This window comes from Platalea leucorodia (genome assembly GCF_965183815.1).
Source record: "Platalea leucorodia genome assembly, chromosome: Z".
NCBI classification, from domain to species: domain Eukaryota; kingdom Metazoa; phylum Chordata; class Aves; order Pelecaniformes; family Threskiornithidae; genus Platalea; species Platalea leucorodia.
This window is the reverse complement of record NC_138858.1, coordinates 77671699-77690322: the sequence shown is the minus strand read 5'-3', so window position 1 is coordinate 77690322 and position 18624 is coordinate 77671699. Positions and strand designations below refer to the sequence as shown.

At 43.9% G+C, this 18624-nt stretch overlaps 1 protein-coding gene across 2 annotated transcripts in view; it reads left to right on the top strand.

Annotated features, from left to right (window-relative positions):
- Positions 1–18624, top strand: part of LOC309603027 (PALM2-AKAP2 fusion protein-like) — a 101197-nt gene that overhangs the window by 70308 nt on the left and 12265 nt on the right. For both annotated transcript variants that reach the window (XM_082337348.1, XM_082337347.1), the window contains exons 2-3: positions 6398–8789; positions 17123–17301. In XM_082337348.1, the coding sequence (XP_082193474.1) occupies positions 6506–8789; positions 17123–17301 (2463 nt within the window). In that variant the 5' untranslated portion in view covers positions 6398–6505. The remainder of the gene's footprint in view (positions 1–6397; positions 8790–17122; positions 17302–18624) is intronic.

The window sequence follows — 18624 nt, the reverse complement described above, 5'->3', positions numbered from 1 at the left end:
GCAGCCTTTTGCCCCTAAATATTCTTTTCCATATAAATCACTTTGTCTATGCAGGTACTTCATGCAATTACAGCTCTTTGCAGGAATGAAAATATCTAATAAAAAGTAGTAAGGGTTTCAGGTTGTTGGATTTTTTACAACAGCTGCACAAGCATTTGATTTAAAGAAGAAAGATATCTGTTTTTCTTGCCTCTGTAGCAATAGTTGAAATCCAGTCATTAAGGTTGCAAATTCTCCACAGAGAGACCAGATCTGTATTTTCAGGGAGTAAGAGAAAATAACTGGCATAAATGATCAGGTGGCTTCCTACCTGTAGAAGACCTCTTCCAATTTACGTACCTTCGAGTCAGTGGGAAGTAGTAAGGGTTATTCCAAAGGTGGATCCTGGCTTGCCCAAGAGAATCCTCAGATGTTTGTCTTTGAGGGCACAGAAAATACTGCAGCAACAGAGATGTTTGGAAAAATACGGTATCATTCATTACATGCTCATCATTAAAATATCCTACCATACAGTATATGCTTATCATTAAAGTATTCATAATTTTTAAGCCATTTTTCTCCATCCTTAATTTATTACAGCAGCAAAAGAAGATTGGACTTTGATTTGATAAAAGAAGCTTTGTAGTGGGGAAGCTGAAGGCTGTGGCTCAGCTGGAATGAAAAAGAATATTGCAAAGCCTTTCACATGCTTTCTGGGCAAATGCAATCACAACTCCTTCTCTAAAACAGACCAAAAAAAAGACAAACAGAAAACCACTCAGAAAATGTCACACAGCAAGGTCTCCAAGTAGCCACTTGTTTGGGCACTGTATCCCCACATCCGTTATTGCTATCTGTATTCCAGAAGAGCCCTCCACTGCTTCTTAGGGGGAGGTAGTATGAAGTTGTATTGATTTTTAGACTGTACTCTTGTGATTTCTGAAGTGCCTAGAAGGAGATAAGCCAGATTTTCATAAAGAAAATTTGCCTGTTTTACTGTCTGGCTACCTTAGTGAAGTCACTGAAGAGCGCAGAGAGCTGCTCACGGACAATGTCACTTGTGACACTCAATGCCAATACGTGTTAGTCATCGGAAATGGTTTCCATCTGTGTATTGAAGACACTGTGTACTGCACTGTGAGAGGAACAGACCAGGTTTTGCTTTTTGTGTGTAAGCAGGATTATGAATGGAACTATTCAAAGGAGTGCCAGCATGTGCCTGATATGTCTTAAATTCAGTAAAATTTGGCAACAGGATTTGGGGATATTTTTTTCTGAAACTTGAATTTTATCCAATTTCTTTAAGTGAAAAATTGTAATCTTCTTGGACAACACTTTCCATAGTATTTTTAAAACCCTTAGGATTCAGTATTAAAATATTGTATGGAAAAATGGGACCTTTTCACACAGGAGCAAGAAGACACCACTTTGGTTTGGGGCTTTTTTTTTTTTTTTTTAATGAAAAGACATGGTTCCTGTAGGTAGTGTAAGTAGAAATTCCCTTCCCTTCCTTGAGCCCCCCATCATCAGCTGCATCCCTTTTCTTCTCCAGTTCCAGGATCTTTTTGAAGAGTTTTTGTCTTCTGGTGCTTTCTCTTAGTTCACCAGAACAGGAAATTTCCAAAACACAAAGTGTTTGGCACATTTCTTCAGACTGCTTTCTGCAAAGGCTCCTACCTGGAGCAGTCTTGTCCTTCCAGTGATGAGGGGAGTCACTACATTTTTGGAGGTGCACGGGGAGGCAGCTGCCGTGGGAGGGAGGGAGCGCACCAGCCTGTGTGAGATGGGAGCTGTCACACAGTAGTTTGGGCTGTCGTTCCCAGCTGGGATGGGGTAAGATGGTGGCATCTTTCTGAGCACCTGTTGTGTGGTAGTGAACATGAGGTGTGAGGGATGGGTGCTAGCACCTTGTACAGCTCTGCTTTTGCTTTTCTTACTCATTAAGAACTGTAACACTTCCATGTCATACCATTCTTCTACAGAAAACAACTTCTCTAGAGAGATACTTGCTTGCTGTTGCTACCAAGAGTGGAGCAATACCTGTGTCGGGTAGGGGTTTTCTTGCTGGGCAGGGTGGCTGTCTGGAAGCACACAGGTGCAGATGACTTCTGTATCTTTGCAGTGCTTGGGACTGGCTCCATCTGTGACGCAGATGGTTACTGCGTTCTTCAAAAGGATGAGTTGAATGAAAGCAGCCTCCCTCTTGAAGGTTTGCCAGATTCAACCCCCTAGCAAATCCATCATTTTGTTCCGTCTCCTTTGCAAAGAGACATTGGAGAGGCAGGCCAAGACAATAGGTGAAGAGGGAGAAGATGATTGACATCAGCAGGGAGGTGTGGATTAGCGAGTCAACCACATGCAAATGTGATTTTAAGTTACTTTATTGTACTAAAACTGCTAGGGGCATGGCAGGCCCAAGAGTTAGATCAGAGAGCAGAGGGGAACGGGTTGAACAAAGCACTGACTCAGTGATCAGGCAGTGGGAGGAGAAGCGGGCGCAGTGCAGGACATCTCCAAAGGAAAATGAAATTTGAAGAAATGGGAAGCTGACAGTGCTAATGACACCAGGAGACCAACAGCATCAAAAGCTGTCCTGAGACTTGGCTGGAGTGATTGGTAGAAGCTCACAATGACGAAATTGTACTTTAAATTTTTTAAACTATGAAATATTTTTAGTTTTTTAATCTTTTCACCTCTTTCCCCCCTCCCGCCCTGTGCTGTTGCTTCAGAAGAATGTCGATGTGGCTCAGAAGAATTGCCTCCCACTTGTTGTCATATGCATTTTGTGTTGCATCAAACAAAGGAAGGCACTGCCAGTACATTTGCTGGGTCTTGCTAGTAGCACACCCACATTTTTTTCCTCCTAAAAGAGCTGATTGCCCAAACACTTACACTTTTGTAGATGAAGAATTCAACCAAGGAGGAAATATGCTAATAATTCTCTAAGCTGCTAATAACTGCAGTTTACTAAAGTGCAGCAGCATTGTAGAAGTGACACTAATTACCCCATTGCATCTTGACTTAAACAGAAATGAATACGCATTCAGAGACTGTGTAAATGTAACAGTAACTTCTGGAAAATCTGGGTCTAGATGAGCAGTGTATGGGAATCACTGTGAATGCCGTATTGCTGACTACAATTAGGATTGAATGCAGCCCTTTTCCCATTTACAGGCCTTTGTAATGGTGCAGGCTTTGAAAAGCCTCCTCCCTGTAGGCGGCAAATACAAAGCTGTTGGTACATACTTATCACCAAGGAGCAAAAGCAGCCCGCTGGCAAGCTCGCCTCCTTCTGCTAAACAGCTGAGGCAGGGGGTCTGTGTGTGTCCCACCACCCTCGTCCTCCAAGCCTCCTCCCACCCATGGTGTCATCATTCCAGTGTGTGCCATTTATTTTCCCAGACCCAGCCAGTTATCCTGGACAGGCTTTGTGGCCTGGACTGTCCTGAAAAGCTTTATTTTGTCAGCTGCTTCCATGCTTCTCAGTTATCTTCTTCAGGTAATTCATCAGTGGATTGACTTCTGCTCCTCACAGGAGTGTCTGGAGCATACTCTCATTGCCATGACCTCAAAAAGTTGTCCCAGATTCTGCCAGAATGTGTTGAGGGAAAAACTGAGTGGGTTTATAAATCATATTTTTTTCCTCCTCCACTATTCCTCCCTAGCTTCTCTGCCCTGCTGGGCACCCTCCTCTTTGCTCAGTCACTAATCCCCAGTGAAGAAAGGCTCCCTCCCATAAGTAGCATTGTTTCCTCCTAGGTTTTACTGCATAATTGTCTGTCTTACTACATAATTACATGTGCCACACTAATTGCACAGACACATGCACTTTCAGAATTACGTACTGACATAAATGCGTGCCCTGATTAGACAGTTACGTGTATATGCCTTAATCATGAGCCATGGATTGCAGCTATGATGAGAGGATGGGCTCTAACTCGTTAAGAAATTGGTAAAATACTGCACCTGTGGTTCTGTTCCCTAAATTGAATACCCAAACGTGGTATGATCTGAAATGGTTCATACATTAAAGCAGTGATGGAAGTACACATGCTTTAGTGAATGGAGTCTCTGGGATAATCAGGGGCACATTCCCAGCTGCATGGCATGGAGGTACTAGAAGCATAGGACTGGGGGGGCCCTTTGGCTCTGGTTCGCCTCTGCAGGGAGATGTGTTTCAGTGGCTGGGGTGCACAGCTTCGTTACCTGATTTTCTGCATCCATTGAAGATGTGTTCCTGCAGCTACAGAGGACATGTAGTTAGCTACCAATGTCACTAGTGGCTTTGATCTGTCTGATTAGAAGCAAATGTTAGCAGGAGCATAATGGCATACTCATGGTTTGTGTGAAGGGGGACAGTCAGCAATGCTGCACTGATGCTTATGTCCCTTTGCACAGACTGCTCCAGGTAGCAACATCCCCTGTTTTGCACCAGAAACTCAGGCAGGGGAGATTTAAACCCAAATATCAGAAAGGAATTGCAGTTGTAGTCCTGTCACCTGAATGTTGTCATGATACCTGGAGCTCTGCAGGCAAATCAAGAGCAATTCTCATGTTTTCAGTTTAAAAGAAAGTTTATTCTTTCATTCCTGCTGTGCCCACCCAAAAAGTAAGGACTTTTTATACTAGTTGTTCTGTATTTGTTTGCAGAACATATTTCTTGAATATATCTTTAATAGGACTAAAGAAGAAACTGTCCACATTTAGATATTTAAATGGTGAAAAATGTAATATGTTTTAAGAAAAACACTGCTAGAAACTTCAGTTGAAGAATTTCTAGCTTCAACAAAAAGTGAAATACAAGTAGAACCAGTGAAGTATGTCAAGTAAAATATATAGACAAAAGCAGGTTGTTTGTTTTTAAAAGTTTTTCCCAGTGTTTAAGCACAATTAAGAAGAAAATATCTAATGGATGAAGCCAACATTGTCTTCAACTGAGTACAACTACATAATTAGACAGAAAACTCTTTCAAAGTGCTTTTAGAAAGAGAGCTCTTCTGGCTGGCTGGCTATAATTCCTTAAGGTGTGTCAAAATGCAGTTTACTGCCTATATAAACCCAGAGGCAACGTGATTGTTCAAGTCACTGGTAAGTTCCGTTGTGCTCCTAGCTGATCATCTTCTGCTGCAGTGTGTATTAATAGCATGCAGGATAAGGGACAGCAAGGGCCAGGGGTGACTAGCAGACAACACTGCACTTGTTGGGTGGCCGTTGAGTTTACAGGGTTTGATCAGTGGCATTTGCTTCCCAAGCCCATGCCTCACACGTAGAAACACATGTGGAAAGGGAGCCAGAGACCTCAGATATTAAGCTTCTGTTTTGAAATGTCAGTCAAAATGAACAGATGTGTCACTTTTGGTTTTCAGGTGTTAGGAAGAGTTAGCAAGTTCTTTTTGAATAATGATGTTGAAAATGCCCTCTTCTTTTCTTTTGGTGTTTCCTTTTTTTGCCTTTCAGCAGTAAAGAATTATTGAGAAATTCATTAACAAGTTACCAGCTTAATCAAAAGTTCCTTCAGACTTTACTCACAGGAAGTTCAGTAGGCTGCTTGATGGGTAAAATCTGCCCATAGCAGAACATAAATAGTGTTTCTTTCTATACCCTTCTTGAGAGCAGAGGCAACACATCAGGGAGAAATACGAATCCAGTGCATCTGCACAGCAGATCAAAGCAGTGCGAGGGAGGAGACCATGACTCTGGTCCCTGTCATGCTCCTTGTGGTGATCGTCATGCCATGGGAGTTGCAAACACTTCCTGTCTCCCAGGTCCAGTTGCATGAGGGTTTCCGTGTGGGCTGGAGAAAGACCCCGTGTCTTTCCAGCACTGTGTAATTCTACCCTGTGTTTAATGACCAGGATTGATCCACTGAGAAATGAACATTCCCTGCTGTTGCCACGTCCTTTTTCCTAACTTGGGATGAATCGCCTACTCTTCCTGCATGTTAGCATCTGTTTCTGCAAAACAGGGACAGTAATACTTTTCATCTGTATAAGCATTATGAGGTTTCCTTTAGGTTCGGAAAGCATTTTTAAAATGCCAAGATGATACATGTTGTGTGCTGCATGTGAAAACCTTTGAAGAACCTAAACTGCCAAGCCATTAATAACTTGGAAATCCAAAGCTCGTTTTTAGTGGCAAACCAGGACACAGGTGTGAAATAATGACAAAGTGAGGATGGTAAGCAGATGCGAGATACTTAAATGAACGTTTCTTGGTTTAGTGCCTTGTCCAGCTTATGGTAAGGTAAATTTCTATTTTTTGTGCTAATGATTTGCCTTGCCTTCCCACACTCAGAGGGGCTGCTTTAATCTCAAGTTTAAGAAGTTATAGGATTTGCTTTCCAGATGGTGTTTACTCTGCATAAAATAAAATGTTGCTTTTTAGGACTTCATCATAGTTTTGTTCTCTTTTATTTTAGAAATCTTCCAGAATCCCTGAGGATGACATCAGGTTGAGAAAAAACAGAGACCAAAACTGTGCCAATTTCTTGGAGCCAGCTACTGTGCTTGCTACAAAGGAAGAGAAAATGGAAATTGAAGTTCCAGTTTCTGAACATAAAAGCATCACCACAGTGGCTTCACCACATCCCATAGACAATCCAACCCACTTCTTTTCCCCTGCTGCCAGCCACAATGGACTTAAGGACAGGCACGAATCTCTGGACAGTGAAGTTGCTAAAGAGATCAGATACCTAGATGAAGTGCTGGAGGCAAATTGCTGCGATTCTGCTGCAGATAATACCTTTAATGGGACATCTTCCCCTGAACCAAGTGCAGTCTCCATTATGGATGGCTCAGGAGCATCTGTTAATGTCAATAAGGATTCAGTACCCAGTGAAAGGGAAGAAAATGTAGCCGACAAGCAGGCACCCTTGGTAGTTGAACCTCGTGAAGCTAGCATAACAGATGAGAACCTGAAATCTAATGGTCATTCCTTGGGTGGACTGAAGGAAGACGCTAAGGAAAGTCTGAAGGTGCCAGGAAGTCCCACTTCTTCAAACAGTTCTAGGAGATCCTCTAAGGATGGAGAAACAACTCTTACAACCCTTAAGAAAGAGGCTAAGTTTGAACTACGAGCCTTCCATGAAGACAAAAAGCCCTCAAAGCTCTTTGAAGATGAGGAAGAGAAGGAGAAATACAGGGTCCGCAAAGTGAGACCATCAGAGGAAATGATGGAACTTGAAAAGGAAAGAAGGGAACTCATTAAAAGCCAGGCCGTCAAGAAAAACCCCAACATTGCCGCCAAATGGTGGAACCCTCCCCAAGAGAAGACCCTGGAGGATCAACTGGATGAAGAGCATCTGGAGTCCCACAAGAAGTACAAGGAGCGCAAGGAGAGACAGCAGCAGCAAGGTGCAACACCAACATCCCCCAAACAGATCAGCTGCTCCTTTGTACCACCAGAGCCAGTCAATATCAAGAAAGAGGATATTGTCACAGAGCAAATTGACTTCTCAGCTGCCAGAAAGCAGTTCCAGCTGATGGAGCATTCAGGGCCATCTCAGGGTCAGGCCCCACCAAGGCGGTCAGGAACACCCAAAATGTTCTCCATCAAACCATTCTACAAAAGCCTGAATTCTCCATATGTAGACAGGCCACTGTCCTCCATGACAAGACCTGTTTCAGTGTGTGGGCAAACAGGACAGCTTGAGGGTAACAATGCTACTGTTGTCAAAGCACAGAAGGTCTCCTGTACCTCAGAAGATGATACAAGTGCTCAGACTACCACTGCTGACCCAGTAAGAGAGTTACCGTGCAGTGATAACCCCAGAGCCGGACAGGCCTCAAAGCTATGGGCGGAGGATGGAGAATTCATGAGTGCGAGAGCAGTCTTCACAGTGGTGAAGGATGATGGACAGGGCGTGCTAGACCAGTTCCCAAAGTCAGTCAGTGCCTCTTCCCCTCCAGAGGAGCTCGACTCTGGTTTGGATGACTTGTCTGTCAGGTCTCAGGATACCACTGTCTTGGAGACCCTTTCCAATGACTTCAGCATGGATAACATCAGCGACAGTGGTGCCTCCAATGAGACCATGAGCGCCCTGCAGGAAAGCTCACTGGCTGATTTCTCCCTGCCACAGACCCCGCAGGCTGAAACTCCAGCGGAGTGCAGGGGCGAAGGCATCTCCAAGTCATTCAGCGACCCGGGCTGTGACTCTCTCTCCTCCACCTTGGCAGACTCCATGCTGATCGATGACCAGCTGGAGTACCACGCTGGCCTGCTGGTTCAAAATGCCATCCAACAAGCCATAGCCGAGCAGGTGGATAAAGCAAACTGCAAAGAAGAAGAAGTTCCAGCAAAGAAGGAGATCTTGGTAAAAGAGCAGCCAGCCACCACCAGGCCAGCTCTAGCCTCCAAGGAGCAGCAGAACCCAATGTTCGAGCCACCCCAGGTGTCTTCACCTGTTCAAGAAAAAAGGGACACCATACCAAAGACTTCAAAAGAGGAAGACTCAGGACTCAGGGAAGGGAAGAGTTTGCAGCAGTCACCTGTGTACTCAGCCAGCCAGCCGTTCCTTGTGGAGGAAAATAGACACGAAGTCAGCTATTTCAGCAAGTATTCAGAGGCAGCTGAGCTGAGGAGCACCGCCTCCATCCTGGCCACGCAGGAGCCTGAAGTGACCGTGGGCCCTTACAAGTTACGATCGAGGAAGCAGAGGACTTTGTCGATGATAGAAGAAGAGATCAGAGCTGCCCAGGAACGAGAAGAGGAGCTGAAGAGGCAGCGGCAAGGTCTGCAGGTGGCACCGAGCCCTATTATGAAGAGCGCACCACCCATGCCCACCAGAACTGTGTCTTACAAAACTGCACCAGGTAGGAGCCCAAAGCATCAGATGGGAAGTAAAATGTGACCGAAAGGTCAGGTCAGATTCAGTTTTATGTAATATTTGAGTGAATATGTCGTTCTGCAGGGGGCAGAAGGGTTGTCATGACTTCATCTGCCTGGAAACTGGAGGCAGGAGGAGGGCAAGGGACAACCCAACTTTCCGTCTGTGAGCACGCCTGAAGATGTTTTTGTTTTTCCCAAATGTAGGGCAGAAGTAACTTATGTACGATGCTGATTGTCATTAGAAAACCCTGTGCTCTATTTAATCCCTGCCACGTTGTAGCATGACATGTCTATCACTGTGCTGCTCAGACCACCTACTGAAATTTAGGATCATCACAAGGCAGGACAGCAGCATTTTTTGCAGCTGTGTGGCTACTTGAAAGACAAACATACAAAGCATTTTTAACAGCCTTTCTGTTCTCTTGCATGTCATTAAGGAAGTGCAAAGGTAGAGGGGATTTACAGATTTTGGGGTTTTGCATCAGATTTCTTTTTGTGTGTGTCTGGTTTGCTTTCTGTTTTCAGGTATTTCTTGATCTTCTTAATGAAGTTTGTCTGGTAAAAAGATCTCCAGAGCTGTGAGTTGCGGTGTATTTCAGCTGGTGTCATTCACTACTGAACTAAACAGGCATCACAAACAAAATGCTTAATAGATTCACTACAAGTCCTCCTCTGACTGATCGGCTTCTGAGTCCTTGTGGTGGCATTCACAGCAGTTACAGCATATCACTCTCCTCCTTTCCCTTTTCAAACAAGAAAATCAATCACTCATGCCTTCTTAATACAACATAAAAAAAGAAATGTAAAAAAAAAGTAGAAACACATGCCAGGCTTATTTCTGTGTAGTGATTTTTTATGAGTATAGGCCTACTTATGCTTTGCAAGTGCTTAGAATTTTTTATTAACAGTGATCATTGTGAAGAACTATTAATTTTACCCAGAGTACTTAAATTCCATCCTTATTTCCACTGGTGTAAATCTGAGCCAGTGACGCTTCCAGAAATTGTGCAGGGTGATCCTTTTCTTTTGAAAGTCATGGCAAACTTGAATAAGGTCTGGATTTAGTCCATTACCCAGTCTGATTGTGAACTTGGAGTGTTATGCAGCACATAAATAGCTAATACTTAGTTTTGTTTCTTCTGCAAAGATGATGATTTTAACTTGTGTTTCTTGCCAAAAAATGTAGCAGATGTCGATAATGTCTTTGAAATGCTATAGTTATTACTCCTACAGAGCAGCATTTTTGATAGAGACTCTCCATAAACTGAGGTGTTTTGAGCAATGTCTGATGTGAGAGGCAGGGCACCGTAGACCTCAGCTAGGAGGACTTGTGTAAAGGTGTGCGCATGACCGCTTTCAAAAACACTATCATCAGTAGTTGCAAGTGCTCAAAATGAGGCTGATAGTGGTTGCTTTTTACTCACAAGTGATGTTGGAAGGGCTGCTGACACTAATGCTTATTTTAACGGAGCATCTGGGAAAAGTGTACTTCTCATTCTTATTTCTCTACACAACAAGGCATTTACTCTGTGTCTGATGTTAAAATGTTTGTTGTAAATTACATTCTAGTGAGAATGATAAACTTGTATTTATAATGAATCATTCCAAACAGCTTCCTTTAAATGTCCAACTGCCATATGTTCAAGAAAGAAGATTGGGTTCTATTAGCCAATGACTCAAGCTACTGTAATTTGCAGCTGGTGACAAGGCAAAGAATTAATTTCTAGGAAAAGATGAATATGTGGCAATGTGTAAGGATGTCATTGATCAAAAAAACCACAAAGAGCATTGCCAAAGTAGTTCTTAAATCTTCTACTTTCTGTGCTTTCTAAACAATGGATGTGCTCAGCAGAGCTCTCAGCTGGCAGAAATTAGCTTGGCACCCTTAGTGTTGTAGGGTGCATACCCTCATCTCATCCTTGCTGTCCCTTTAGCCAGCTGTGTTGCAGTTAAAGCTTGCAGGCATCCCTAAAAATAGGCAGAAGGGATACCATGCAGTCCTTTGGAAGACTGCAGCAACTTTCCTTTTATTTTAATATTTACAGCACCTTTTCAATATTTACAAAAACAGAAGCAAAAGGTGATTTGGCAGAGGCAACAAAATCTGGCTGGAAAGCTTCCTTGCAGCCAGTTACAGAGGTGATTAACGGAGCAGAAAAGAAAATCTAATTGTGGTAGGCACAGTAAGGAATATGCTGTAGAACATGTCTAATACTGTAATCTGAATATCTAGTTTCACATAGAAGAATAATAGTAGTAGTATTAGTAGCAGCAGCAGCAGCAGTAGTAGTAGTAGTAGTAGTAGTAATAATAATAATAATAATTAAAAAAAATTAAAATAAAATTAAAATTAAAAGAAGAAACAGAGGTACTTCTGTCATCAAATTGCCTTTTCCAAAGAAAGAATTGGCACTTTGCTTTTAACATCAGGATACCTCAGCAGAAAGGGATTAGGGGGTCAAGTCTAAATTTGAAATACCTGTTTCTAATCCTTAAGTGGGGAAGTGTAAACTCACCAGAACTCTTTTGAGGAGGTCCAGTAATTAACTTAATTAGCAATGGCCTACCTATCAGGTTGCTTTTTGGTGGTGGACTGGGCAGAGTAGCTTTACTAGGACTCCTGGTGGTCCCTGGTTATTTATTACTCCTGCCCCAGTTTACTGCTTTGAACCATCGTTATGTGGATAACAGAAACACAAACCACAAAAAAGGACTGCAGTGAACTGCTATTTTGACTGAAGTGTGGAAGATTAACACAATTCGTGTGGGTGTATGTGTGAAATAACTGCTAATTACTTTAGATAGCAAACAGGCTGTTTTTGCCACCCTGACATAAAACTTTCATACAACTGATGGTAACACTAAACTTGATGTTTGCCAACCACCCAGCACAAGCCAACGTGGTTCCTAGTAATAAACTTCTGTACTGCTAACAAGTATCCTTTAAAGCTGTCTGGGATGCTTTGAAGCAGCCTTTTAACCCATCTCAGATCACTAGAGCAAGACACAGAGTAATTTCAGTGGAACAATGGCTATGTATTGTGTGTGCACAGGACAAGACCTTCTCCAGGGTACTCCTGGAAAGGTGAAGGGAAGAACCAATGTGAATTTCTTTCCGAAAAAGTTGGGTTTCCTGCATGAGGAAACCCAAGAAAGACCAAAAAAATGCTTGAGCATGGCTAAATGGAGAGTCATCATGAATACCAAAGTATTTGTGGAGCTGTATTTAAATTTGAACGTTTCCTGTGTTGTTTTGCTGCAGCACCAGCTGCACTTGGCGAGGTGTTGAGCAGCTGCGTAGTAAGCCGGTGGCTTTCTCCTGCAGTGTGCAGGAGGTACACCATCCCTCCTGGGCAGACCAGCTGGGGCTGTTTGACAGTTCATTTGAACAGGATGATGAGTGTGTGACATGAGAGGATCTAGCATGCCTTTGGTGGTGTAATTCTCATGTTCCTTTTATTAGGAGTACTTAGACTATGAAGAACTTGTGTCTAATTTCCTGTAGTGCCTGGCTCAAGTAATCCTGTTCATCAAAGGAGGTGTGAAAATCATTACACAAGGGATCTTGGTTCAGTGAAGGCTTTTCTGTTGGAAGGATACCCTTTGTGACTAGGTGCTGTCTCATGACAAGGCATGGGGGAGTCCCTAACATGAGAAGCCATGCCTGGGAGAAGCTTTCCTGAAGCTGCCACACTGCCTTTTTGGTGTTTGTCACCAAAGCATTGCCAGGTGAGGCAGAAGGCACGTTGCACTCCCTGCACTCGTCTACAGGCACTCAGACCCATCTGCATGCACATCTGGGAATGCTGCCCACCAAGCAGTCATCTTCTGTTGTCCTCAGCTGATGAACTAGATGAGAGAATTTCAGTGGATGACAAAAGCCCAGAGGGGGAGTTGCAGGTTAGAGATGCAAGTGATCAGATGCCTTTAAGTTTCAGGTAACTGATACCTCCAAATAGTGAGGGATGTGTATGTGCTGTCATCTTCTTTCTTCTCCTTGCGTTCTTCTCCTGAGTTACAGCTGCAGAACATAAGCCTCTGTCAGAGGAGCTACTTCAGTCTGAAAACCATTTTCCACTAGCAAATACCTACACTAAGGAAACTTCTCAGGTTCAACCACAGCCTGAAGATACTTTTTGTACAGTGGAAGAAGAAGCAGAAACTGTGGGTCAAGATATTTTTAATATTTGTGGCCATTGCAAAATTTTTAATGCCCTGTATACATGTAAAGAGTAAGGATCAGGTATAATACATATGAAGGAACCTCTTCTTAAAATGAGAATTTTGAGAAAGGCTAGAGCAGAAGTGGAGCCCTCTGAGTTTATGGAAGCTACTGTTTCCTTACCCCTTCATAAGCACTGGTATGAAAAAAGCAAAGCTCATCATTCTCTGCAAGGATTCCTCTGGAGTTCTCATCACTCATCCCCTGAACACTTCCAGGAGTGCCTGAACAGCATACTAACCCAGTTTATTTGTCATTTGCTTTCTTATTCCCTCCCTAGTGGAGAATGTGTAAGAAGTGAGAGGATCTTCGAGAGGTTCTTTTTTCAATATTTGCTTGTTTGTGTGTTTGCATATTTGTGTTGCTCCCTTGGTGTTCAAGAAGATCGAAGAAACCCACCTTTCACCTGGAGTGGTAATGAGGCTCCACATTACCAGAGGGGCATTTTTTTACATACTTCAGCTGTCCCCTGACTTCAGCACAGCACAGACTAGTCTCCTAAAACAGTCTGTCTTGCCGAAATACCTTATTTTGAGAAGTTTTTTCTGCTGTGCAGATGTCAAAAAATGCCAACAGCATCTGTAAAATAGTTGCTCTTACTTGTGTGAAGCCCCATTCTTCCCATCTCCTTTGTACCTTAGTTAACATTATATGATGGCCCTTGGTACCTGCTGGTTACTTAGTGGTGGCTCAGGCCTTTGTCCCAGGGCCTCGCCTTGGTCACTCTTCTTGATATTGCAGTAAATCAGCTGAGCATCCTTCCTCAGCTTGCAGCGAATACTTGGACACCCGTCAGGCTCCACAGGGTGGATAAGTCACCATCACAACCCCCCTTCCTCCCCAGAGCTGTGCAGAGGTTTTGGTTAGGAGAAAGCTAATCTGTCCCCAGCTCTTACACGTCTTTGATTTTGCAGAGAGGTGTCCAGCAGTGTCTTGCAGCCACCGGACTGGGACACAGCAGCAGCTGCCCCTTCCCTGATCTTTCCCTTCCCCTCCCCAGGGCTTAGAAAGAGTGTTCTCCGTAGGAGCAGCTCCTGCCTGCCCCACATAGCACAAGAAGCGGGAAATCAAGAGAAAACAAGTTGCAGGAGCTTCCTATTAGATCCCTGAAGCCAGAGAGTGGAGGGAACCGTCACCAGAACTGAAGCCACAGAACATTTTTTGGAGTCCCTCTGAAAGAGAAGAAAAATGTAAATGTGTAGGTGAAGATTTGGGGTACTATAGCCTGTACTCAATATCTTGCAACAGCTCTAAAGGTGACTTTAGGGGACTACCTTCCCCTGGAGGGGAAGACACTGCTGATAACTACTGTTAACTTGCAAGTGTGATCATCAGGCTGCAGTTTTTGCTGGTATCCTACAAGTGTGACCCTATTTCCATTTGAGTCAGAGCACAGTTCCTTTATTACTCAGCTTGGATTTGGGCAAGGACCACCAGCAATGTCTGTGTGCATTAGGTGTGGGCATGGGACTGCAGAAGTAGAAAGTGCCTGTGATCATTGTGTCTCATGTTGCTTTTATGCTGAATGGTTCTTCTGTCTGAGAGCAGTACCTTATCTGGATGAAAATCTGCCAGAAGAAAATTAACCCAGCAACATTTCTGACACGATCCAAACAGGCAGCATATATCTACACTGGACTGGAGCTCCGCATCAGGTTCACGGAGTTTTTCTGTGTTTGTTCTGAGAGCCCTGAAGCCTCAGACACCCCGTCATCTAACCACAACCTCACTGATGGTTGTGCTGGTTGCTTGCCTTTCGGCCACTGTTGGCACTGGTAAGATCTCTCTCTTCCACCTGCCTACCTGTTCTCACAAAATGTTTAGGAACTTGAAAGAGACACTTACTCCTCTGTGAAAAGTAGTTGAAGTGACGCTGTGAATTCCTGAGTTTTTAGTGGAATTTAAACACTTACACAGAGAAAATGGTTGTATAAGCATAATTTCTTGTGGATACAAACCAAACAAAATCTCGTTTCTGTCTTGGCTTCTGTATTTGTGAAAAGGGAACTGTGATGCTGTTCATGGTGACACTGCCCAGCATGCCCAGAACAGTTGTGTGTTGCTGCAGGTTGCTGCTACAATATGGAAATTGATAGGCTCTCTATCCAGAGAAGATGGATCTGCTCAGAGATACCGTCTTTCAAAAATGCAGATCCCCAAAGCCTATGGTTTGCATTGTTTTCCAGGGGGAGCCAGGTGAAAGGAGCTCTTTTCAGGTGTGAGTCTTGTCCATAGGTCTGAGCATCCTGTGATGGTCTGCATCCCTGGGGAAAAGCACAAAAGCTGGATGGACGTCTGAGAAGCCTGTTTCTTCCTGCATTACTTTCATGTATCCAAGACAGTTACTTATTAGTTAAGAATGAAGTAATACAGCAAGATGTCTGAGCCTTAATCAGGCCTTTTATTTTCAGCAGACTTTTTTACCCACTGGACCTAACAGGCAAGATGACAGTTGTTCTTACTCTCTCCTGCTGAGCAGTCCAAGCTGTCACGCATGGGTGCAGCTGGGCAGCTCAGGACCTGATGTTGGCCTCTGCTTTGGCAGTTTATCTCCCGGTTGACTGTGGAGCTGGTGCTGGTGCCACCCAAAGGAGAACCAGGGTCCATAGAAACTCCCTCTCCAGTCTCTGGTGGGGTGATTTAGGGGGGGAACGAATTCCCAGCCTCGTCCCTGCACTGGCCAGCTTAAGCTAAGCCTGTAACGAGAAACTAGTGATGCTGGGCTTTTCCATACTGGTCAGAAATAAAACAAGCCCAGCAAGGGGATTTCTTCTAAAAGACCTCTGCGGTCTCGACTCAGGTTTCACTTCTCCCTTCAAGAATAAATCCTGCTGATTCTTATAGGAGGTTTCAAGGCTGCTCTCTAGTGGCTACTGCTGTCATGATGCTTTTTGGAGGAGCAGCTAGGGTTTTCTTTTGTCTCAGCAACAGGAAGTTTCATGAAAATCTGCACGATCCTTCTGGTTACTTCACTTATTTGTAAAGATTTTGGGGTGGGGTTTTTCCTCCTTTTTGTCTTTCCCATCCATTGAACTGTCTTACTTCAAAGAGCTTCCGTGCCATGCAAAAGGGAAGCTGATTTTGGTTCAGCATTGCTTTCTCCTGTTATAGCTGAGGACCCCTGCATCTTATTCCCACACCCACGACCTGCCACCATCATCGTCATTCTTCCCACCAGGACAAAATGGGCAGTTTACCCTGGATCATTGCCTGGTAATGAGAAACGCAGGCTGTCCTCCGCGGAGAAGCTTGGGTTGTCCACCCCCTGAGCTCTCCCACAGCTTGTTGCAGTGGTCTCCTTGCTCTGGCCTGCCTTTTACCCAGCTCTTCAGCTGGGGTCACTCTGCCTAAAACAGGCTCCCCTAGGTGAAATGGACTCAGTCAGAGAGCAACGTGACTTCTCTCTGACTTTCCTCCCACCAGGAGACTGAAGGGCCCTGTCTGAACGAGGGGTGTGTGGGGACAGAGACCCCATCCTGCTCTCCCACAGGTCTCCCTCCAGGAGCACTCTCTGCGACTTGCAGGAAACAGCTGCAGGGAAGAGTAGCACCAGGGACCAACCCAAAGCCTTTCACGCTTACAAAGCAGATAAAAAGCACTGGATGAAGAGAAAAAGCCAGCAACACTTAACAAGATGCCTTCTTTGGACATCTGGTGCATGGTCCTTGGTGTACAGCAGTGGCACCCTGTGCATTGTATAGTCTGATCCAGAAAAAAAATCATCTTGCAGTTTTCCAGAATCTTGCAAACGTTTCCAGATCACTGAAGTGTGTCCCGTAGGAGGGAACGGGGGTAATTCAGCCAGATCCTACTGTAAATAATAGTGGTGGGATAAATTTGCATTGTATCATGTGGTAAGTCTTCTAGGTTTTGTAAAAAGATTTTGTAGTGTTTTGGTGTAGTGCATTTCAGGAAGAGGGAGAGTGTTTTAAAAGACCATGACCATCCTGATTTACCAGATTGTTTCATAAACTTCATTCCAAACTGTTTCTTCATTCAAAGCCCGCTGAAAATGCTTCTCCAGCTGTCATCTTTTGGAAGCAACTCGCGAGTCCTTCAGCTTAGAAAGGGTTTTTCCTTTTCATGTCATTGCAGGAAAGATAGAGAAGATCAAGCCTCCTCCATCCCCCACCACAGAAGGCCCTGTCTCGCAGTCTGACCCACCACCCGAGGAGCCTGCAGGAGCCCAGCGACCCAAGAACCTGATGCAGACCCTCATGGAGGATTATGAAACACACAAAACTAAGAGACGAGAAAGGATGGACGACAGTAGTGTAAGTGTACTTTTCCTTTTCAGTTTTTGCTCTGCAGTAGAGACCATGACTCCCAAGAACGAACATTCAGACAACAAAAATATTTATTTCCCAAGAATCTGTTTAGATCACCTTGCAAGTGTGTAAGGATTTTAACACATTGTAGGGGACAGTATGTTTGAAATGGAAGGATGAGGGCCAATGGAGAGGAAGAGACAGTGTCACTGCAAATACCAAAGGCAACTCATATTAAGTTTCTTTTTAATTAATTAAGCTAATTAATAATAAGGGTAGAGAGTAGCTGCCCTGCAATTGGTGGACTCTGTTTATTCACACGTCACCAAGACCCTCCAATGGGTTATTTTAGAGGCTCTTTGAACTTTGTGGATCAAGCATGTATTCATGCCTGTGTCATAGAGTCCCAAAGTCCTGTTCCAGTGTGCTCAGGAATCAGTGTAAGTAAGTGGATAACTTCCCTAGAAACCACCCCTTGCAGAATTGGATTGGGAATGTCTCAGAAATTAACTTGGATACTTCAACAGGCAGCGTGCTGTTTCCCCCTGGATTTGTTGTCTTCCTTCCACACAAACAGAAAATCAGCCAGAATTTCAGTTAGTGAAATGGCTGCCTGCATTTCAGTCATTACTGTAGCAGAGTTTAACCCAATTAAGGTGTTCTTTATTGGAGGCCCTAATAAGAAGAGCTATGAATTTCATAGCTGGAAGTATTGAAATTTAAAATATTTCCCAACAGAGCACAAGGTGTTTCTTATTCAGACTCATTATTACTGTGGGCAGTAAGTGCAGAAGGTAGTGAGATATAAGTGCAATATAAAACTTAAATGGACACAGTGTTTGCTGAAGCAGCCACAGTCCTCCAGGCATTTCCCAGAGATGTCAGAACGCTGATCCCAGTGCCAAGGAGCTCATGCTCCAAACTGATTTCTAGTAACGTTCATTAAAGGTAGAGTCTCATTAGGTGTATAGAAGTAAGCGAAGGTTTGTAACATGAATACTGCACTAGTCTGACAGCTTTTTATCATTACTGGTGAATATTGCACAGTAGCATATGATACTTAAAATCAACAGGAATGCAATGTGGAGGAGTCCTGCTGCATTTCTGCTGGTTAACTAAAATGTAGGAGGAGAGCTGACTCAAAATGTAAGCAGATTAATTTACAGTGCATACCAGAAACTTTCTGGTCCCTTCTTCTACTGAAGCCATTGAAAAACAAGATCTTGTCATCCATCAGACTCCTGCTGCCACGTAGGAAGCCAGCTTACGCACAGGAGCGTGCCTTGTTCTGGCAGCGGCATCTTGGGGCCACGTCTTAGGAAGGAGCTG